General features: G+C 36.7%; 1 protein-coding gene across 5 annotated transcripts in view; it reads right to left on the bottom strand.

The window, feature by feature from the left end:
* Nucleotides 1-1,240: 1,240 nt before the first annotated feature.
* ATP2C1 (ATPase secretory pathway Ca2+ transporting 1) overlaps nt 1,241-24,496 on the bottom strand; it is a 153,115-nt gene continuing 129,859 nt past the window's right edge. For 4 of the 5 annotated variants that reach the window (XM_006056244.4, XM_044947169.2, XM_025291819.3 and 1 more), the window contains 11 exons: nt 20,902-21,058; nt 18,061-18,231; nt 16,643-16,740; nt 9,814-9,864; nt 8,761-8,927; nt 7,495-7,563; nt 6,713-6,829; nt 5,769-5,916; nt 5,146-5,241; nt 3,796-3,937; nt 1,241-2,320 (listed from right to left, as the gene is read on the bottom strand). In XM_006056244.4, the coding sequence (XP_006056306.1) occupies nt 2,190-2,320; nt 3,796-3,937; nt 5,146-5,241; nt 5,769-5,916; nt 6,713-6,829; nt 7,495-7,563; nt 8,761-8,927; nt 9,814-9,864; nt 16,643-16,740; nt 18,061-18,231; nt 20,902-21,058 (1,347 nt within the window). In that variant the 3' untranslated portion in view covers nt 1,241-2,189. The remainder of the gene's footprint in view (nt 2,321-3,795; nt 3,938-5,145; nt 5,242-5,768; nt 5,917-6,712; nt 6,830-7,494; nt 7,564-8,760; nt 8,928-9,813; nt 9,865-16,642; nt 16,741-18,060; nt 18,232-20,901; nt 21,059-24,496) is intronic. The other variant, XM_025291811.3, reaches the window with a different exon arrangement.

Here is a 24,496-nt window from a genome sequence, read left to right on the forward strand (position 1 = left end):
CTTTGAGGACAGAAAACTTCATGAGGTAGTCTAACATGGAAAAATCAAGTTAGTATTGTTAGCGGCTACATCTAGCAAGTCTTAGGGCCAGGAAATGGGGAAAAATTAAAAATTTAGATACTAGTGCATTTGGATTATCCATGCTAATTCAGATAATATACTATATGAAATACACACAGAGACGAACTCTAATTTGTTGTTTTACTGTGGGAAATCTGTTATACAGATGATATCTGTACTATACATTTCACTTCTTTTTAAATCACAGATTCAGTGTACTATGAGTACTGTGTAATTTCTGTATCTTCAACATCCATATGATTTTAACATTAACAGTCCCAACTGGAAGAACCTTAACTTCTGAAAATAAATCATTCTGGGGGGAGGTTTAAAATCTTAAATATCAGAATAGGCACATTTATTTCATATGAACCTAAAATGCAAAGCAAAAGATTGACGTGCACTAATACGTATTTGAAGTCTTTGTAACAGAGAAGAAAACTTATTACAAAATTTAGATATGAAACATCACCATCACTAAAGAAAAGCTGATTAGACAATGGCTTCCATGTACATTTGACTATCAAGCCTTAAAGAGTAAAGTAGAATAAACTGCAGACATCTCAGGTCCTTATACTAAATTGTTTCAGTTACATCCCCACAGACTCACAGAACAGGTATCTTTCCTATTGTTAACAAAAGTACTGTGGTGCTAACAGTGCAGTTTAATATTGGAGATAAAAACTGGAAAGTATAATTATAAAATACAAAATTCAGTAAACTTTAGGAAGAATTAAACATGTAAGAAGTTGAGACCCGTTTCCGTTTCAGAGAGAAATACTCGACAGAAAATGTATTTCTAATTCTGAATTTCTGGCCCAAATTTGCCACACACTCAAAACAAATTACCTACACCCCATCCAGCTATTACAAAAACTGATGGCATTCCAAGAGCAAATCTATCTATTTCTTTAGCTTGCCCAGTAAAGCAGAAAGAAGACAGAAGGTACTGGTGGGAACAGGAGAGGGACAGACTCTGGGCTGTGCACCACCTAGGCCCCAAAGCTGCAGATTCATGGAAACCAAGGTCAGCACAGAATCTTCCACTTACACTCTAGTCCATAAACTGTTAAGTTTGGGGCTTTTCAATTCTTGAAGTTTACCACTCTATACTTTCTAAAAAAGACTCTTAAAGTACACATAAAAAGACACTGAAAATAATACAATTCAGATATTCAGGTGAGGTACTTGGATTTATATTTAGGAGATGACTTCATCAAGATGATACTTGACAAAATATGTATTTACATTAACTCTAAAAAAAGGCATAACAAGTTAATATAAATCTGCTATCAGTTTCAGCCCAAACAGTCTTAAATATTTTTGACTCCATGACTAAATGTTAATTACTACCCTATCTAGCTACCCTACCTAGAAAGCCACTCAACAGCTCTGTATTTATTAATTTTGCTAGACCAAAGACTCATACCAAAAATAAAAAAAGGAAGAAAAAAGGCAACCATTTACACTTACAAAGAAAAGCAAACATTTACTTCAAATTGCAGTATAGGCTTTTCAATCACAAAAAGAAAGAAAAGAACAGTGATCTGACAGTGGTCACATCCTGTGCAAAAAACGTGAGATACAAAAATGATAACAAGGTAGCTGAACTGCTTACACTGCAGGGAAAAGGACATACAGTAGCTGAAATATGGCACTCCTGGGAATTAACTTCCTAAACCAAACAGAATGCCTTTGAAATGATTAAATTTATTTGTGTATTAGTAAGAAAGCCCCACCACCATAAATAGTACAATATTTAAAAATTAAAAAAAAAACCATATCTATCTAGAATAGATAGTGTATTTGAACTGTTAGACCTCTTTAAGTGCAGAAGGTGGTTCAGGTTTTACCTTTTTTTTTTTTTTTTTAATTAAATAACTGCCCATACACTTTATGAAGTTCCATTCAGTTGCAAAAGCCAATTTAAATCAAGGAAAATGTTACCAAAGTTGCATAATTTCATTTGGGACTGTCAGCAGGTTAAAGTCTCAAGTCTTTAACACTCATTTTTAGTCAATAAAAAGTTCAAAAGTTCTCCAATCTTCATTTTATCCTCTTGAACTTGCCCTTCTAAATGATCCTCAGACTGCAATTCCTAGTTTGCAAATAAAAGAATGCAATATGCATCATACTTCAAGAAAAGACGACGATGTCGAGCTAACAGGCTTCTGGACCTTCTCTCTGCTCCTTTCAACCTTCTTGATAATTTCTGCCACTATGCACACTGACGAGGTGAGACCCAGAAGAAACAGTAAATCTGCAGGAAAAAGCAGAGTTTTACAATTCTTTGAACTTATAATTTCAGAGGTTAATAGCTTATGTTTTTTTAGCATTTTACCACAGCTTTTAAAATACATTATTTCTCAACCTTTCCTTGAGTAGCCACAATTAGCCTCAGTTTAAAAATAAGGAAAGTAAAGCTCAAATGCACCAAATGACTTACCCAAAGTCACACAGCAAGGACAAGCAGCACCAGAGAACTAGAACCCAGAGAACAAGTCCTCTGACTGCTTTCCCTGAACAATACCCTGAGAATCACAAACTTCAACAGCAACACAACCAAGAGGAGTTTTCTGTTTTTTAAAGGCTGTTCAAGCAGTGGGAAATACCTTGACTGAAATCTGCATCTATTCCACTTGCAAGTTACTGTTAAAAGACCATGTCTTTACAATGGTGTTCACACTATCTCATTCTTATTTACTGCTTCAAAAAATTTCACCTGTCTTCTTAAAACTGCATTTTTTTTTAAAAGAGGAAAGAATATGAGTATGAAATTAAAATCCTGAAATTAAACTAGTTCAACATTAAGATTAACTTACAGCAAAAAATAGTGATCAAAAATATCCAAATTAACTTTAAAAACCCAAGAGTGAGAACTAGCATTATCATAAAATGCATCCATCCTCACATTTACACAGGAAGATTAACCTTTAAATGTACTATACGATGATACATTTCATGCACAGTGTATGAAAAAATAATGTCTGTATTCCACATCAGGCTTCCCTGATAGCTCAGTTGGTAAAGAATCCGCCTGCAATGCAGGAGACCCCAGTTCAATTCCTGGGTCAGGAAGATCCGCTGGAGAAGGGATAGGTTACTCCAATATTCTTGGGCTTCCTTTGTGGCTCTCAGCTGGTTAATAATCCACCCACAATGCGGGAGACCTGGGTTGGGAAGATCCCCTGGAGAAGGGAAAGGCTACCCACTCCAGTATTCTGGCTAGAGAATTCCATGGACACAGTCCATGGGGTAGCAAAGAGTTGGACACGACTGAGTCACTTTCACTTTCCACATCAACTTAGTAAAACTCTGTTTTTAGGGCTGTTATTTCATAAAATAAAACGTGCAAATAGGAAAATGGTAGCTTAACAACCAAAAGGGTAATTTTAAAGACGAGCCATCTAGTTTTTAGTGAGCTTAAATCTAGTTTTTTGTTCACACAAAAAGTTATCAACTACAATTACTCTGTCTTTCAGAATCACCAAATATGATTTTGACAAGTGATAACCTATAAAAAAATTAACAAGAAAAAAATTACCAGAAAAGTTTAAAACCAGATTTGGAAGAGTGACTCTCCTAAATGTGATTCCAAATACAAACAACACATATTTTTCAAAGCAAGCCACTTACTTCACTTTTTAAAAGAAGTTTTCTTAGAACAAATTACATTAGAAAATATTTACAACTCATTTATAATATATAAATTATAAAACATAACATTTCTTTTACCCAGTATACTTAGGCTCTCAGTCTGAAAAACTTTCTGAAGTGGAGGAAAGTAAATAACTAATAACTGTCCCATGATGGATCCAAGAACTGCATAGCAAAACATTTTATTACTGCAGAGTCCAATCTCAAACACAGATTTGGTCTGTTGGCAGAGCAGAGAGTTCAGTTATTACTAGAAACAACTTCTTTACTATAATATTCACCTCTAATTTTTAGTAAGCTGGACTGAATTCTACAATACTAGTACATGAAATCTCTTAATTATATTTTGGAATAATTCACACGGAGTAGGGTAAATTTTAAAGCAGCTTTTCTTTATCAAGGACTTTCTTTAAAAGTGATACTAGGTCTTTTCTGGCTGCCCATTGGTTAAGACTCTATGCTCCCAATGCAGGGGTCCTGGGTTTGATCCCTTGTTGGGGAACTAAAAATCCCACATGCCACACGGCACGGCCAAAAAAAAAAGAAACTGATTTCATTAAAAAATAAAGGCCACAGAAACTTCCTTTAGCTTTCCAGAGCATAACAAACTTTTTTTGTATATGATTATTTTCTAAATCATTTCATTAAGGTACATAATCTAAGAAACTTTCTTGAAGATTAGACTTAGTTACATGTATACTGAAAAAGTAAAAATGCCTTTCATAGAACAAAAACCAAATACTATAGCTTCTTTAAAAATTAGTCTAAATTAATGACAATGCATTGTACTTGGAAAGTTCAAGCATGGCAAATGGTAATAAATAGTTAAGGATTCCTAAGGTGCTCTAAAATTGAACAATCAGGCGGCAAATATAACTAGTTTCCAAGAACAACATGCTCTGAAAAAGTATCATTAGGTTCTAGCCCACTAATTTCTATCAAAGCACTTCAATCAAGAGAAGACCATCCACCTTAAGATACAGCATGGAAAAAAAAGAAAATTTTAAATGTCCTAAGTTTTGACACACTGATGGAGATAGTAAGAAAATGTTAATATGCACAAAACTGCTCCTGTATGTCTAACAATACTTTCTTCTATAATGAGAAGAAAGTACACCATCTTAAAAGTAGCCATGAACTTTGTCCTATGCTCAGATAATGTTAACTTGAACCTGTCACATAGCTACAGATAATAAGAAAATGAGAGGAAAAATCAGGTGATGACATCTGTAATTTACTTTAATCTTCTGGCCAAAGTTAAGGCCTATCTCCCCAAATCTCCCATCCCTGTTAGAACACATGTCTGTAGGAAGGCTATATCTGGACCTGTAACCAAGGCTACAAAAGCAAGCAAAGCTAAAAACCTTGCCCACTTACAGAGAGAACTCTACCCAATTGAATTAGCCAGCTACAATCACTCAAGCGTACCTGAGATCTGGAACTCAGTGCATTGAACATGTCAAAAAACACAAAGCACGTGAAAGTCATTGTTGTGTCCCGAGGTGTTATCACATTGTCTCGCAGCTGTTGAGAGGAGAAAAAGATTTTCAGTTGGCTGAATTTAATGGACAAATACTACATGCTTTAAAAAGGCTAATGTTTTCTTTCTCTTAAAATCAAAAAGCTTTAGTCTAAGATATAAGACATATAAGCAACTTAAATTTCCCATACATCCTTTAAATAAGTCACCTAAAGAATAGCTGTAGTCTACATAAAGAAAAAAGTCTTCTCCCAAACTGTAAACTGGATATTGAAACAACTTTCTTAATGACATTAAAATAGCTATACTAAAGGCTCAGATTTTCTAACTTCTACCCAAATATTCATGTTCATTTTTATTGTATTTGATATTTCTCTGCATATTTAAATAATTCTAAAATATGAATCAGGAATTCTATTAACCCATAAATACTGAAATCAAACTATTTTTAAATGTTTTATTCTATTTTTGAAGGTTATCCTAACTTCCAGCCTTCTGTTTAATATACAAAAATAATGGAATCCTGTCATACAGAATGCATATAATAAAACAGCTTATCCAGTGAGTATACCTCCCGCCAGAAGACAAACAAAGTCCCACAAACAATGATTATTGAGGAAACAAGTATTTTAAGTATCAGGTTTTTGGTCAAAATGCTGTCTTTCCAGTTGCGTGGAGGTTTACGAATGACATCTTTATCCACTGGTTCTACTCCAAGGCTTCAAAACAAACAGAAAAGTGAATTAAAGTTTTAAGTAAAATTTGGATTTATTACTTTCACAAGTTCACTGACCTCAATTATCCCAGAAACTAAATCCCTTCTTATGGAAACAAAATGTTGAATTATGAAGAAAACCTTGGCTATGATAACTCTAAAATAACCATAAATTTTATCGCTCTTTGCTGTTTTATTTACCACAGTTTGGTAGGGGCCTGATAATCAAATTTCAAAAAACTGCCCCATTTCATTTATATAACTTATTTCAAATATGGCCTGAAATACATGACTAACCAACTGGATTTTGAAATATCTTTCATGCAAGGAAGTTTCAACTAGGATAATTTGTTATACATTGATACATATTAATTACTCTGTTAAGAAAGTTGTATCTAGGGCCCCCTTACTTAAAAGAAACCTTTAGATGCTCAATACTACAATATTGAAGTAGTCCTTCAATACTTACCCGAAGTCTCTAAGAATGATGGTGGAACCTTGGTAATAGCACTAAAGCCAGAGACAGATTTCTCCATTACATTCTAGTCCAAGAAACAAACAGCTTACTTAAAGGACAGGGACTATACCTGTTCCCTGCTCTGACCTCAGTGTAAAAGCTCAGATCCTAATGCATGAATGAGCATCCCAGAAGAGTAAATGATACGCTCACATCACACAACTTAAAACAAACATGATGCTGCAGAGATTTCCGATGCTACTGGGAATGAAGTCTTAGAGCTTAACTATCAGGATATAAGGCTATCCTTGTCCTTCTAGTTTACAAATGAGGAAATTCTTACCTCTGAGCTGGAGGTCCATCCATAATAATATTGATCCACAAAATCTGCATGGCATTGAGAGGATTGGGAAAGTTCATTAATGTAGCCAGTGAGATTAAAGTTAATGCTGCTATACTCCTATTGAAAGAAAGAGTTATTTTTTAAAATGTATCAACATTGTATAATTCTTGCTAATTTTATGAAATCACTTTCTTAGCATTTAAAACTCTCATTTTACTACTGTTCTTTTAAAGGAAGCCTGTATTTCCAAGTAAACTACTGCTTCATTAGTGTGACTATTTAGCCCTTATGATCTAAAGAGTTAGCCCTTATGATCCACAGCAATTTAATAAAGGATTTGCAAAGTGTTTAGATAACAACAACAAAGAGGAAGATTTTTTTTAACTGAGTTCAGATAACAGTTAAGAGTTTCAATGATATTTTCATAACTGTGTTTTGTAATAGACTACAATAAAAGCCCTTCTGCTTTTGGAAAAAGATTCCAAGAAGAAAAATTAAAATTTGACACCCCTTTCTTAGTTACTTCAGAAGGTATTAAATAAGCCACAACAATTAATATATTTTGATGATATACACAATTATATTTAGCATTATATTTACTGTATTTAGTAATTATAATTATCATGCCATGTTTAGTTTTAGGATAGAATTCAGTTTTCATAATGGAAAACTTACATATGAGAATCAGAGCCCAGAAGCTTATAGGCTTCTGTTTCAATTCTACTTTTCGAATAATTTATCTGTAAGACCCATAAGTTTGTCACAATTTCTTACAAACTTACGTGCTCAGCTGGAATCTAACAAAATTTTTAATGTTATTATAAATCCCTTTACCCTCTTCAATTGCAGACCTGAAAGTTAAAAATAAAATTAGGTGAGAAAATATAATCACAAAAAAATAAGGATACAGCAATACTGTGGAACTAATTTTGAAAATAAGTTCCCAACTGATAAAACCCATACATTAATAAAACAATTTTACTTACATAATTCAAACTAGAAAAAAATACAGAAACACAATCTGGCAAGGCATTAAAGTCAAGCCTTCTACTGTACCTGAACTTATTTCATAACACAATAATTTTTATTCTTAAAAGACATTTCAACATTAAAATCACATACTGTGTTTCTATACAAGATAATAATATATACATATATAATAACTAAAATAATGATCTTTACCCCTCCTAAGTTTATTTTTCTTAAAGGTACAGATGTATGTATGGTAAGGGGTTAAGTTAATGCAGGTCAGAAATTAAATGGCAATGATATATGAATTACAGAATTTAACTCATCTGTTATTCCTAGATACAATTAGATATATGTGGTACCAGAATTATAAAAAGAATATATTTTACAAAGATTCATGAAAATCCTCTCATTCATTTTGCTCAGTCTAGGAAAACATGTATTTTATAAACAAACTATCCTATCTTCTGAGATTTTTATACAATTCTAAGAATGGAAATTAAGTATCTTCTATCCTTAGAAAAACCTTGCAATTCTGGGTCCTGAGGGCCCACATGTTCCACTTGAGGCCACATGGGTTAATGACACCAGCAGGTTATTATGGAAGAATCTTAAATCAATCAGAAACTATAGATGAAACAAATCTTTTCAAATAATAAACTGCATCATTGGCAACATGAAGAATTCCTGACATAAGGAAACAGATATGGATGGGATCTTTATTTATAATCTTTGTCATAAAGCCAGTCACATGCTTATTCCCGAGAGCCTGAATTTAACTTGAATAAACCCACATGAAGGTTCACTGCTATACCACCACACTAGTGGCAAGGAAATGTGAAACTTGGCTGGTACTCAGTAATATTTCTTAAATGAATAGCCCTGCCATTTTTTATGTCCATTCCATACAAATAATTTCCCCCAAAACTACACACTAGGACACAAAACGAGATTGCTTAGTTTAGTAAAATAGTTTAGCTCATCCAGCACCTAAAATTGCTAAACACTTTTCTGCAAATGAGGTGCAGAAAAGGATAGGAAGAAACTCTCTGATGTGCATTCAGTGAAGGAAAACTTACATGATGGTTTGGAAATCATCATCCACCAGGATCATGTCAGCTGCCTCTTTGCAAACATCTGTGCCAGTCTGACCCATTGCAACTCCAATGTCTGCAGCCTTCAGAGCGACTGCATCATTTACTCCATCTCCTGTCATGGCCACAACTGACCCATTCTTCTGCAGAGACTGGGGGTAGGAGGGGTGAAGTGGGAGGGAGGCATTCTGATTAGAATGTTGCTTTCACACAGATAAGGAGGTATACAAATCCTCTCTTTTTCTTTCCCACATAATCAAAGACTGGAAATAATATATACCATCACTTTTCCAAAAAAACTTCAGTATACAGAGGTCTTAGGATAAAGCTTAGAAAAAGCTGCCATTAATATTCCCATGTGTGAGAACTCTATGTGTAAAGCCTGAATTAGAGTCAATTACACAGTGGTTCTCAGGGCACATCTGGCAATGTCTGGAGACATTTTTGAGTGTCATGACTTTGTGGACACTACTGGCATCTAGAGGAAAGGCGCCAAGGGTGCTGCTAAACCTAAAATACACAGGACAGCCTCTTGCAATGAAGAATTATCCAGCCCACAAGTGTCATGGTGCCAAGGCTGAGAAACCCTGACCTTACTACAATGCAGCACTATTATGATTAATAAGCTGATGAATTGATGGATACCATGTCAGCTGCTTTGTATATATTTGACTAATATAAATATCATAGCTCTTTAAAATTGTTCACAATCTCAAAACATTTTTTTCTTTTTGTATTTATAGTAATTATTCCTATTCACACTGGAACGATCTGGCTGTAGACTCCTATCGGAACAGACTTACACAATTCAAATGTTAAAAGAAGACTATATTTGCAGATATTTCCTTAAAGTTTTCTTCTACATCTTCCTTTGCTAACGAAATTCTGTTAATGTTTCCATCTCAGGCTTTAAAAAGCACTTGTTTTGCTTCACAACACTTCTGACTTTAGTACTCTAAGAATACTCCCAGTAATAATGCAGACAGACAGAAGCATTTTGGATACAGAGATGAAACAATGTGATTCTTAAAGACCCACCTTGATAATTTTCATCTTGTGCCTTGGGCTAGCTCTGTAAAATACTGCAACCTGTTAAAACACAAGATATACTAAAAATCTTCAACATTAAGAATTATCAGAATATCCTATGTACATATAACTAAGAATATTTTTTAAATTACCAATTTGAACTGTTTTGCCATAGAGATCAAACTCAAGAAAATGCCATACACTTGTTAGGGCACTCATTCGACAGGGCCATTTCAAACGTTTAGGTACTAAAGGAAATACACAATCTAAACAATTCACCCAGTTTATCCCAACCATGTTTAAGCTCTGAAAAGAAAATAACTTTATCTTGAAACACTGCAGAAACAGAGAAAGGAAAAGCTCTCTTGCATGTTTCCTCAACACTGACACTCAACTAATATAGCCTTTTCCCTTCTTCTGTCTTCATGAGATTTAAAAAACAGCTGCTTCTCAATGACTGTTGAGCCCTTTTTTCTGTTAAACAGTATGAAGTGACTGCTATGCTGTTCTACTTAGTTTGATTCATTAGGCGGTCTTCCTTTGTGTCTCCACTTGCTTATATGATCTTCTCTCTCCAAAGAATATATTTAATCCCTTTTCCTCATGCCACTTCCTGGTCTCCTAAAATGCTCACAACTGTGTCCCAGCTAGTCATCCACAAATCACCTGTACCCCCACTCCCTCCCACACTGCTCTAACTTGCTTATCCACAAGACATGGGCCATTCCCCAGTCCTCCCCAACAGCACTATGAGGAGAGGAGAGGGGTAGGTGTCTTCCATTCCCTTCTTCAGTGACAAATCTTACCTGCGGTCAGTGCTGCTCTGGGGGCTACCTGCCATGGTTCACAAGAATTTTTAACCACTGCCTCCCCATCACTCTTTCCAACACACCCAAGCCAGGTGACTTAACACCTACGGGACTCACCATTCTCTTTCCTACTCTCCCAGAGGACAGGTCTACACTAGCTTTCCCTCCTCATGCTTCCAATGTATCCCTTTCCTAGCCCCACTCTCAGTTAACAACCTCATGTCCTACTTCAAAGTAAGCAAGAGTCAGGAGAAAGCTTCCACAATTCCCACCAGCAACATAATATATACATCTACTTATCTTAAGACTAAAAGCTCCATGAAACAGAGATCTGGCCCTCCAATGCTCAATAAACAAGTGTGAAATGAATGAATAAGTGACTGAATCTTAGGATAAAGGTCTAAAACTTTCTCAGGGGTTAACTATACTATCACATTATTGACTACCCTTATATCCTCTAGGTACCATGAATCACATAACATATGTGGAAAGCATTCTTCCTTTAAAAAGGTTCAAAATCCATTTGGAAATTCTTGAGTGTTTAAAAAGTACTATACACACTGATTGGAGAAGGCAATGGCACCCCACTCCAGTACTCTTGCCTGGAAAATCCCATGGACGAAGGAGCCTGGTAGGCTGCAGTCTATGGGGTCACGAAGAGTCAGACAAGACTGAGCGACTTCACTTTGACTTTTCACTTTCATGCACTGGAGAAGGAAATGGCAACCCACTCCAGTGTTCTTGCCTGGAGAATCCCAGGGACGGGGAAGCCTGGTGGGCTGCCGTCTATGGGGTCACACAGAGTCAGACACGACTGAAGTGACTTAGCAGCATACACACAGATGGTCAACAAGCACGTGAAAAGATGCTCAACATTGCTAATTATTAGAAAAATGCAAATAAAAACTACCATGAGGTCTCACACCCAGTCAGAATGGCCATTACTAAAAGGTCTACAAATAATAAATGATGGAAAAGGTGTGGAAAAAAGAGAACCCTCCCTACACTGTTGGTGGGAATGTAAACTGATACAGCCACTATGGAGAACAGTATGAAAGTTCCCTAAAAAAACAAAACAGAGCTAACATATGATCCTTTAATCCCACTCCTGGGCAACTGTACCCTAATATTCTGCAGCACTATTAGTAATAGCCAAAATATGGAATCAACCTAAATGTCCATCAATAGTTGAATGGATAAAGAAGATATAGTATATATAAATATATGCCACTTGGGGTGTGTATACACACACACACACACACACACACACACACACACATACACACATACGGGGCTTCCCAGGTGGTGTAGTGGTAAAGAATCCACCTGCCAATGCAAGAGACGTGTTTGATCCCTAGGTCAGGAAGATTCCTGGAGAAGTAAACAGCAATCCACTCCAGTATTCTCACCTATAAAATCCCATGAACAGAGGAGCCTGGCAGGCTACAGTCCATGAGGTTGCAAAGAGTCAGACATGAATGAGTGCATATATATATTCACACACACACACACAAAGGAATACTCAGTCACTCAGTCATAAAAAAGAATTAAATAATACCATCTGCAGCAAAATGAATGGACCTAGAGATGCTCCTACTAAGTGAAGTAAGCTAGACAAAGACAAGTATCACATTATATTGCTTACATGTGGAATCTAAAACAAAAAAATGATACAAATGAACTTATATAAAAAGAACTTATATGCAAAACAGAAACAGACCCAACAACATAAAAAATAAACTTGTTACCAAAGGGGAAGGGTGATGATGTGTGTGTGCTCAGTCCTGTCCAACTCTTTGTGACCCCACGGACTGTAGCCCACCAGGCTCCTCTGTCCATGGGATTTTCCAGGCAAGAATACTGGAGTGGGTTGCCATTTCCTCCTCCAGTGGATCGTCCCGACCCAGGGATCCAACCCACATTCCTTGTGTCTCCTGCATTGGGCAGGTGAGTTCTCTACCACTAGTGCCACCTGGAAAAGGGAAGGAGAGTAAATTAGGAGTTTGGGATTAACAAATACACACTGCTATATACAGAACAGATAAGCAAGGACCTACTTCTACAGCACAAGGAACTATACTCAGTATTTTCTAATAACCTATAACAGAAAAGAATCTTACACACACACACACACGTATAAAATGAATCACTCTGCTGTACACCTGAAACTAACACAACACTGCAAATCAACTACACTTCAATTAAAAACAGTTTTTTAATAAAATAAAAAGGACTCAGCTGCATATGTATTTAAAATGTACCAGTTACCTTCTAAGTGAAAATTCTACATTATTGCAAAAATTGAATGATGTAGCACACAGCACGGAGTACAAGAGCATTTAGCAAAGACTACAGATTTTACAGAATTTTTAAATAAAAGGCTAATTACTAATTACAAACACTCAGGTCATACAGATTAAAAATTTGGCCTTTGTTTCACAGCAAATCATTCAAAACATTCAAATCACCCCTTCACAGCCACTACAGGTTATCACTAACAATGGCAATGAGGAGAATAGATCAACTGTTGGGCTGAAAACATACTTCTTTTGTATAGTCACAAATTACTTTGGCAAGCATCCAGTACACCTATCGCTTGATATAGATATTTCAGTGTTTCAAAGCTCTGATGGCAAATCAAAAACAAAAGCAGCTTCTTTGAGACTAAGCAGATCTCTAATACAAAGCTGAAGACTTACATGGAATATAATGCTGCAGAGTAAAGTCTCCTTAAAGCACCAAGATTAGCACATCAATCTTTTTGGTTGAGTAAAAACATTGAAATTTAGTGACACAAAATTATGGCCTGAAGAAATTAGGTATTAAAAAGAAACCAGAAGTGAGTAAAAACTCAACCACTTATCACAGAGCTAGGACTGAACTGGGGGGTAACTGAAATTCCTCTATTATAATCTTTTTAATCTTTGTTTCTGTTTCTCTATCTAAAAGGGGGTGAATAAGCACAGACTACAATCACTTAGTATAGGAGCAGGAAGGGCAAATCAGAATGAGCACAGCAGACCAGCACAAGGACAACAGGAAAGAAGCAGAACTCTTGTCAGCGGAAAGTGCAGGGAATATTGTGGAGGGAAATGGAGAAAGGCTGTGTACTTTCAAAGGAACCCACAAAAGGGTTTTTCTCTTCTCGTGGATCTGTCTCTCAGTGTCATATTTGTGGCCCGTACTCACAGTTCTTTTGATCAACATTAACAGAAATGAAGTTGTAAAGAGAAGAAAGTAGGTAAATACAAATAGGAGAGGCTAATGAAAGAAATATTATTCTTGGCATGAAAATAATCTCCCAAAGGTCTCCAAATCTTCCAGTATAGATTAAAAAATACCTGATGTGTTGAAATAAGTACTGACAGCATACCAAAAATTAAATAGTACACGAACTGGGATTTTATTATAGGGACCTGGTTAATTAGTTTAGTAAAAATACAAATGGAGGCAGTGCTATAAAAAACAAATGAGAAAAGAGAATGTCCATTTTTACCAATAGCAAACACACTCAGGAAATCATAAATAAAAAAACATGGAGAATTCCCATATGGAAATTCCATTTCCATACTATTTTTTAATTGTCCTAGGTCAAAAAGGACAGAGAAATGTTACGGGATTGGGAATGTATGATTGAATTATAGGAAGAGGAGTGCCAAAAAAACCTTTTATAAAGGAAAATAGTCAATTAATATGATTTTAGTACATGTAGTAAAACCTCACTGAGCTGGCCATTTACGAAAACTTTTGTTTTGCTTCTAACACTAATAAATGAAAAGCTTTTCAAATTGCTCTAAAGTAAAAGCCTAAGACCAAGACTTAAGAGTTACATGAACACACAATAAAAATGGGGGAAAAGGCCAAGGAGGGTTGAGGGCATAGGAGGTCACGGGGAGAAGTCCAGCTCAGCTCAGCTGAAACGACTGAAATAATTCATTGATAGTATTTGAAGAATAGACTTGGGTTTTCAAAAGACATGATAAACCTGAAAGAAGCTCTGGTATTTATCGAATAGGATGACTCTAAGCAATTCATGAGCTTCTCTCTTTGGAATAACATCAGAGCATCTGCCACAACTGATGCAAAAAAACTCTTATTTGGAAATGACCAATGATGTAATTTGTCATGCTAATCATGCAATTTATAACTTACTTCTCTAACTGCCTTTCTTCCTTCTCTAACTGCCTTTAGGTTGGTTTTCAGAGTTCATTAGCATTTTTATCAGAAAGCCAGACAGTGAACTGAAGAAAGCAAATAAAATGAAACTTCCAGTCTGTCTGATGTCACTACTTGTTAGCATCTCTGGGAAAAGGCTAAACAAAGATCTAATGGGAAAATGTTTAATTAATCGCAGATTTCATATATATTTGCTAATGTACATTCTGTCTCAATACCCTCAGGGAACTTAATACAGGATTTATTCTTTTAGAAATAAATGTAGGGAAAAACTATCAGGAGAAGACACACACATCCATACTGCTCCCAGATGCTCTAAAAAGGCATTTCAATGAAAAAAAGCACTGTCTTTTCAACAAATGGAACTAAAATGACTAAATACCCATACATTAAAAAAATGAACCTTACCCCACTTCTCACAGACAAAAATAATTCAAAATGGATCAGAAACATTAGTATAAAACCTAAAAGTATAAGACTTTTATTTTAAAAAATAAGAAAAAATCTTTGTGACCTTGGGTTTGAAAGAGTCCTTAGATAATACATCAAAAGTATGATCCATAGAAGAAAAAAATGATAAACTAGATTTCACCAAAATTGAAAACCACTGTTTTTTTAAGTAAAATGGTAATAGACTAAAAAGATAAACCAGAATGGAAAAAACTTTCTTCCAATCAAATATCTGATAAGACTTTTATCCACAATATATCCACTTTTATCCACAAAATAACTTCCAAAATCCAAAAATAAAAAATTTTTTAAAAATAGGATGGTTAGACAGTTCACTAAAGAAAATATATGAATGGCAAATAAGCACATGAAAAGGTACGCAAAATCATTGGTTGGGAGGGAAATGCAAACTGAAACCACAAGACGACAACCACGATATACCTATTAGAATGGGCATGGGGAAACCTAACAATGCCATGTGCTGGTAACCACTTTTCAAACACTGCTGATGGGAATGCAAAACAGTAAAGCTGCCAAGTAAAACAATCTGGCATTTTCTTACAAAGTTAAACATACATTAACCATATGACCCAGCAATTACTCTCATGTATTTATCTAAAAGAAATGAATATTTATTTTCTTACAAAGCTTATATACAAATGTTTTTAGTAGTTTTAACCATCATCAGCAAAAATGGAAAATAATCCAAATGTCTTTAAACTGGTGCACTGGTAACATTCACTCAGTACAGTGGAATCCTACTCAGCAATTAAAAATGCATTATGCTAAATCAAAAAAAGCAGATTCAAAGGCCTCATGCTGTATGATTCCATTTTCAGCATTCTGAAAAGGCAAAACTACAGGGACAGAAAACAAAATCAATGATTGTTGCCAAGTACTAGAAGCAGAGGGAGGAGCTGACCACAAGAGGATCTGGGATGGGAGGAACCTGTGTGGTGGTAGTTACAAGGACCACAGGCATCCATCAAAACTTAAGAGCTGTACATTAACAAGGAAAAAGTTTACTGTATGCAAATGACAGCTCTTTAAAAAAAAAAATCATACCCGCATTCAATTAAAACAGAACACAAGGATAAGAAGTATAAAGTAATGATCTGTCTTCATTCTGTACTTTATAAATACAAGCACCACTGTTAATTTTCCACAGTATCTTTCTCAGAGGAAACTGAGCTCTTGCTGAAGTTAACAAATTTGCACTGATATTCATAGACACTCAACGATAAGACAGATCTCAATGATAAAATTTTGCCTCATGATTTAGACCAATAAATGTGGTGGCCATGTCCCAACTGTTTTCAAATGAATAGCTTCATTAACAATGCAGGAGAAGAGGTAATGCCTACAATAAAGTCTTAGTCCGAAAGGCTCTGGTTTATGCCTACCTTTGGCACTATTTGTGAAAGCTGCTGGACATCCATTGCATCTATTTCTTCTCCTGAGACTGACTGGGAGGTTTTGGAATATAATCCCAGACGACTAGCTAAAGTGAAATGGGAAAGAAAACATAATTAACCAAACTGCTTTTGCTTGATAGGCTAGTCAACATAATGCTCACTTAATGATGTTATTAACTCACTTTCTCTTTAAAAGTATTAAGTCCTTGTATCAAGGGATTACAAGACAAGACTATGGTAAGACAGATCAAACTGAATTAGTAAAATGTCGTGAGTTTTCTGTTTGACTCTTTTTGCTTAAATTCAAGAATAAAGAGTTTTCTCTATTCAACCCTAAGAGTTTAAACTTAGGTACCATACCTAAGAATTTAAACAAGGCCATGTGGGTTCTGCTTAAGAGCTCAATTTTAATGAAGATTAGAGTCCTTTTTAACTAAAAAACCAGGTAAGGTGGTGGCTCATGTGAGGTATTATGTGCATGTCTGCTCAGTTGCTCAGTCATATCCAACTCTTTGTGACCTCAAAGACTGAGGCCCACCAGGCTGCTCTGTCCATGGGATTTTCCTGGCAAGAATACTGGAGTGGGTTGCCATTTCCTCCTCCAGGGGCTCTTTTCAACCCAGGGATGGAATCCACCTCTCCTGCAATGACAAGCAGATTCTTTACCACTGTGCCACCTGGGAATCCCATGAAGTATCATGTAGTTTTATGTAAATGAAAATAAACATTGAGAAATTTCTCTAGAAATAATCTTCCCAACAATGGTATGTTTTCAGTGACACATTCTTCTTAAAGTGTGAAATTCTTATCTCAGTCTCTTTCCATATTAGTAAGAATTAATGAACTTTGGCACATTTTAAATTTATCAGTATGAATTATAGTTTACAGGTTCTGGAAGATTAACTTCCATGTCCATTTTTTTCCCCTTGTATTTGGTAAAGTATCTTAAATGGCATTCAAACAACATAGGCATATATGTGATCAGACGATGGAAATATAGACACAAGCTATTTTCTTTCAAGTTAGGTACAAAGTCTGCTCTTAAAAAATCATATTCAAGTTGAAAGAAAAACTAAATATCATAATTTCATGCATTCTTTCACATTCATGATCTAGTGCTTTTAGTCATCAGAATGGTGTACTATGAGACTAAAAATAATCAACTATCCTTTTATGAATATAATAATGTGATTTCACAATGCTTTAGTTATTTTCAACTAAAAGTATTATTTTTTTAACTAAAATAAAATCTCACCCACAATTTTATAGTGTATGAGCAAACAAAAGCATCAGTTTTTACTGTATAGCTCAATATTTTGTAAACACACTGCATGTCTAATGCTCCACTATGCTCTGCAGTAATTTAAGAAAAACTAACAAAAACAAAAGAAGCAGCCTAGTTATACCGATGGCAACTGCAGTCTCCTGTGAGTCTCCAGTAATCATTTTTATTGATACTCCCGAGGCAATGAGTGTTGTAACAGCTTCTTTCACGCCAGTTCTAGGAGGATCAATGATTCCCACCAGGCCAAGGAATGTCAATTGTCCCAATTCAGGACCAGAAGCCAAAGCAAGAACTTGGGAGATAAAACCCAAAAAGAAAATGTGAATCACAAAAACATTAGAATTTACTTTACAAAATCCGGAGGCCATAACACTTCTCACTCAGATAAATCACTTAGGACTAGAAAGTCATTGCAGTAATAACAGAAATTTTAAAAATCAAAACTTCTTACATGCAAAGATACTACAGTTTAATGGTTCTTGATATGGAATTTCTTTAAATTATTAAAAATGAAAAGGAATAAGACTACACAACTGTTAAGCAGAGAAAGCAGGAGAGGAACAAATTGGAATGTTTTCACATAGCAAAACTTGCAGCCCCTTTCAGTAGAAACTATTGACTCTTAAGAAAATACAATTAATTATTTGGAAAAGTGCAGGTTTGTTGAGCTTTAAAGTCAGTTTTAAACAGACATCTTTGAAGGTGATTTCTACTATTGTATCTTCATCTTTCTATCTTACAGGCCTTCAGAATAATTCAATAGCTTGAAGTTCTAGAAGGCTATATTAATTAGACAACATGCAACAATTTTGTACACAACAAACTCTGGAAGGTACAGTTAACCTGTAAAGTAATTGTAAAACCACTAATACCAACAAGAGTTTATATTCTCTCTTTCTTTCTATATTAACAGGTATTTCTTATTCATACCTTTGGTTCTCTTAAAACTACATAAATAATACCACCATACCACCCTTTATAGTTTCCTATCATCCTTAGGAACTTAAGATACAGGACAAAGTACTATTCATTTCCAAATATCATTTAGCTTATTCTCAGAATTCCAGAACTTTGGCAGTAGCTGCCTTTTTAGCCAGAGGGATGTATCTACATCTGGGATATTATACTAAAAGACTGAACCACTTACCAAATACACACACACACACACACACAAAGCACACAAACTAAACATATGTATCTCATGGGGTAACTGAAAAGCCCCAGAGAGACCACAGGAAGTATCCATTCTTACTCAAGCAGAAGGTATGAAGGGTAAGATACATTTGGAAAACCATGGTTAGAGGCAAATGACTTCCAACACAAAATGTATGGAGATATGAGCCCCACCAAAAGCTTTCACTCTGGAGGGAGTAAGCCACCTGACAGTTCCTGTGTTGGAACAGAGGAAGATGGCGACAGAAGGGGGAAGTGAGTATCAACCCGTGTGTCAGCAAATTCTAAGCAAGGGACACCAGCTCCTGGCACCCTCAGTGGACGGGTGGTATCGGCCCAGAGGTCAGTATTTTGTATTTGTTTGCTTCTTTAGCATAAATTAAGATCTAATGCTACTGTATGGGAAAAAGGTATGTAGACCTTTTCATGTGAAGGATCCCCAACTCCCTCCTTTATATTTGAAACATAAAAGCAAAATATATTCCAATTTTAAAATTAACAACCACATGTATTTTAAGAAACTTAGGTTTTATAAGGTACAAGGTAAGTTCATATCAAGTTAAACTTAAAATCTTTATTCATTTATTCTTTACTTTTCATCATGGCAATTTCAGCAGGGGGAGGAAAATGGAGCATAAGAAGAGGAAGAGATGTGAAGCAAGAGATGGATGCCCAGAATGTTTCCCAGAGCCTGTGAAACAAAGATGTGCTCCACACCATGTCTGGTCCATTTCACAAAGTTACCACACCAAACCACACATACACAAAGCTCCACAATCTCTCAGATTAAGAGAACTAGGCCCCCCCCCACCCCCCCAAAAAACACTGTGATGCTTCTGTTAAAAAAATTAAGGAAAACAGGGAGCACATACCATACTTTTAAGATTCTATAAATGCAAGTCAACTCAAAACCCTCTAGCTGTGAGCTACTAAGAATAACGAAACACTGCCCTCAAAGGAAGCCACAAGAATATCTTCCTAAACCTACCCTATAAGAACAGAAGTCCTGTAAATCTATGGTTCACCTTGCTTAAGTGAACCATGAATAAGAATAGTTTTTACATACTTGTTTCCTGCTCCGAGAATTGCGGTGCTTGACTTTCATTTTGTAAATAGTAATAAAATTAAGGAAGCCAACTCTTGTAATTTCCTTGAGAAAGACTACAGAAGTGCATGCATGCATGTGTGCATGCACCCATGGGCGCATATTCCCCACAAGCCAGAACGTAAAGACCAGGAATGGCCCTGCCCCCTGATCTTCAAACCTACCCATGCTGATGTGTGTGTGCCCAGCTGACCCCCTCTCCCTATCACTGTCCAGTCAACAGCATTTCACAAAGCCAAGTCTGGACACCTCTTTACTCTCTGGTGATAGATGGGAAGGAGTCAGCAACTACCTCAGTTTAAAGAATTAGAGACTTAAGTCTCTTAATATTTAGTAAAGAATTTCAAATTAATAAACAAGACCAAGTGATGACATACGGAAGGAGTAACATCACTTTACTTCCATTCATTACCCTTCTCACAAGATAAACTTGTCTTAAAATGAAATTTCTGTCAGCTGCTCAGAAGACCACTGAAGATCTCTAAGAACTAGAAGTTTCATATTTAGCTATGTTTCCAACTTATGTTCTGGGGGCCAATTAGTCAGCTAAAACCTAGCATTTCAGAAATGGCAGGGCTCTACAAAGCCTGGGTAGAGCTGGGCAGCTCAGATGTGAAGCACGAATCCATCTGCAATTAGCAGCACTACCTCTCCACCGAGGTGACTGTGCTGACACGGACTTACCTCTCAGCCCTGCAGAGCCCATCTGGGCCTTCTCTTGCTGGTACAGATCTCTCTGCTGCTGGGTGAGTGTCAAGGTCTGCCCTTTGCTGTGATAGGTAGTACAATACTTAATCACCTGTTCATAAGCACCCTTCATAAAACAAATCTCTGGTCTGTCCTAAGAAAAAACAGAGCAAATAAATTCAAGTTAGTTTTAATTCATATATATCAGCCACTGGGGTCAAAAACAAGCAGCATGGATTCCCATAATACACAGAGAAGTAACTCAAGATAGCACTTGAACTCTGATGATTAAAAGTTCACGAGAGAGCTTTCTGCATCCTTTTTAGAACACAGCATCTACTCTACCCCTTCAACCTCCATACTGAAGGTACGTCTACACTCAGCTCCATACTCTGAGATCTGAGCTCATAACATAACAGGAAAAGGAAAGAGGTCTAACATCAGCCTACAAACAATGGTTCAGGCTTTCTACAGTGCTGTTACATGCATATATGTGACTCCATTTAATGCTCACAACAAGCTTGCAATTGTGGGTATTAGCAGACTTTTTATCTTGGTTAAGTAATATTTAAAAGCTTACAATGAAAACCTGCAGTCCCCTGCCCAACCTCCTCACCTCCAGTCCTATGCTCCACAGAGGCAAACCAATTTTAACTCTTCTGGCTGTTGTCCTGGGTACCTATTGTCATGTTTTTAATTACATTTTTACAGCTACTTTTCTACTTGTCAGTTTATACTGTCTGCTGTGACAGGTGATAGTCTGGCCACCCCCATTCCCTATTCCTTCTCTCTCCATTGTTCTAATACACACAGAACAAGAATCACCAGTGTTCTGCTCACTTTCTAACTCCTCACTGCTGAGCCAAGTGGCCACCAGAACAGTTCACACATGTCTCAGCTCTCCTTGGAGGCACGTGGCAGAAATGTATCTCCTTGCCCCTCTGTACCACTCTGAAGTCAGATGTGATTTGCTTTGGCGAATAAACGTAAGTAGTACTTGTGTCTCTTCCAAGTGGTGATTTATGAACCAGTCCATAATGTGACCCTCCTCTGTCCCTGGTACAACAGTGTGAGCTCACACTGAGAGGAGCATCCATCTCCCTGGTCCCCGGGTAAGCAGATGCAGCAGAGGCAGCAGAAAGGTATAATGTTCTTTCCATGGCCCATATAAGCCAAATACATTTCTTCCTGTTCAAGTTTTGTCTTTCATACAGTTAATAATTGCCTCTTTTTTTATTTGCTCAGTTTCCTTTATACTTATTACTAATTAATTCCAAGCTTTCCCACGTCATATTATGAAGCACCTCTCAATGTATTCTGCACATGATCCAATGAGCAGGTAAGCTATTACTCCTCCCGTATGATGTCTGAGGACCTCCCGCCTTTCCTTTTCTAGCTCATTTCCAGGCTTGCTACACAAGTGGCATCCTGGAGCTTCCCTTCACCCCTCCACTGGTCAGAACTCACTGGGTTCTAAGTCTCCCTTTAGTGTATACTCTTACCTTGGAATAACTTATCCATCAGTATCGCTCTAAGAAAAGGTATGTGGGGCTATGCATTTTGAGACTTGTGTGAAAACATTTTTATTTCACCCCCATATATGTAAGTTCAGCTGGGAAGAGACACCCTCTCAGTCGAAGGCTCAATCACCTCCCAGCCTCTAGTGTGCAGAGTTGTATCTGGAAAGCCTAAGAAGCCACTTAATTCCTAATCTATGTGTATACTCCCTCCCCCTTGCCCTTCCTCCCCACCCTAACAACCTCTGAAATTGTTTAGAATTCTCTCTCAGTGCCCTCAAATTACTTGAATCAGGGGCTTTGGTGTGTTTATTTCCTCACCCCCACCCCTCTGTAACCCACTCACTGTGCAAAGCAGCCAGTGGGCAATTTTATTCTAGAAGCTGAAGTTCTTCCTCTAGAAAATTTCCTGATGTTGTTAAACTCTTGTCCTTTTCTGTCACCACTATTATGTGGATGTTGAAACTCCTACATCTATTTTCTGATTTTCACACCTTTTTATATTGTCCACCTTTTTGACTTCTCTAGTTTCTGATAGACTTCTTCACTTTATTTGAAAAACAATCTATTTAAAGTATTTTGTTGTAATTTTTCATGGTCTCTGGAAATCTTCTTTAAAACCCAGCCCTTTGTCTCTCTGAGATCCCTTTCTCTGTTGGCTTGGTCTGCATCTTTTATACTGAAGACTCTCCCCAGGGCTCTCACAACCCCTGTCTGTCTGTTTACATTCGAGACCGAAGCAAATAAAGGTCTAGAAACTCCGTGGGTACTGCAGGGTTTATCAACTGATGGCCCTCACAGTAGAGTGATGAGACAAAGGCCAGGAGCAGGGAAACTCTTCTGGTGAACAAAGAGCTTACGCAGGACCACTCCATACTGTAGGGATCTCCCCAGAACCAGTCAGCTTCTCTGAAACTCGTCCATCTTCTGACACAAAGAATGAGGATATGGGGAGACCTGCCCCTGCAGGCATTCTGAGAAAGTAGAGTTAGTAGCCTGGACAACAACTTTCCCTTAATCATCCTGTGTTTAGTCTTAAAGTGTAATTCTGCCTTCTATGCTTGTGCCCTGGATAAGATTTCTGGTCTGGCCTCAAAAAATAGAAAAGGTACGTGGAACATTTCTATGGGCTCCTTATGAAGAATTTCAACCTGATCTCCTGTTTTTAGCTCTGTATTTTAGGCCTCACCTTTAAAAGATAAACTAATAAAAGAGGAAGTATAGGAAAGTCTTATCTTTTATTCACTGGTTGTCATTTTGGTAGGTTCCAGGGAGAGAGCAGAGATAAATACAGACTGATTGTTGTTCAGTCACTAAGTCGTGTCCAACTCTTTGTGACCCTTTGGACTACAGCATCCCAGGTTTCCCTGTCCTTCACTGTCTCCCAGAGTTTGTTCAAATTCATGGCCACTGAGTTAGTAATGCTATGTAACCATCTCAATGTCTGTCACCTTCTTCTCCATTTGCCTTCAATCTTTCCCAGCATCATCTTTTTCAATGAGTCTGCTCTTCGCATCACATGGCCAAAAATACTGTAGCTTCAGCTTCAGTATCAGTCCTTCTAATGAATATTCAGGGTTTATTTCCTTCAGGATTGACTGGTTTGACCTCTTTACAGTCAAAGGGACTCTCAAACATATTCTCTAGCACTATAATTCAAAAGCATCAATTCTTCAGCACTCAGACTTCTTTATGGTTCTACTTTCACATCAGTAAATGACTACTGGAAAAACCATAGCTCTGACTATACAGAACTTAGCAGGCAAAGTGATGTCTCTGCTTTTTAATACGCTGTCTAGGTTTATCATACCTTTGCTTCTAAGGAGCAAGCATCTTTTAATTTCATGGCAGCAGTCACTGTCCTCAGTGATTTTGGAGCCCAGGCAAAGAAAATCTGTCACTGTTTCCATTTTTCCCCAACTATTTGCCCTAAAGTGATGGGACTGGATGCCATGATCTTAGTTTTTGTGAATGCTAAGTTAGTTTTAAGACAGTTTTTTCACTCTCCTCTTTCACCCTCATCAAGAGGTTCTTTAGTTCCTCTTAACTTTCTGCCATTAGAGTGGTACCATCTA

Source organism: Bubalus bubalis, chromosome 1 (genome assembly GCF_019923935.1).
Source record: "Bubalus bubalis isolate 160015118507 breed Murrah chromosome 1, NDDB_SH_1, whole genome shotgun sequence".
Taxonomy (NCBI): Eukaryota; Metazoa; Chordata; class Mammalia; order Artiodactyla; family Bovidae; genus Bubalus; species Bubalus bubalis.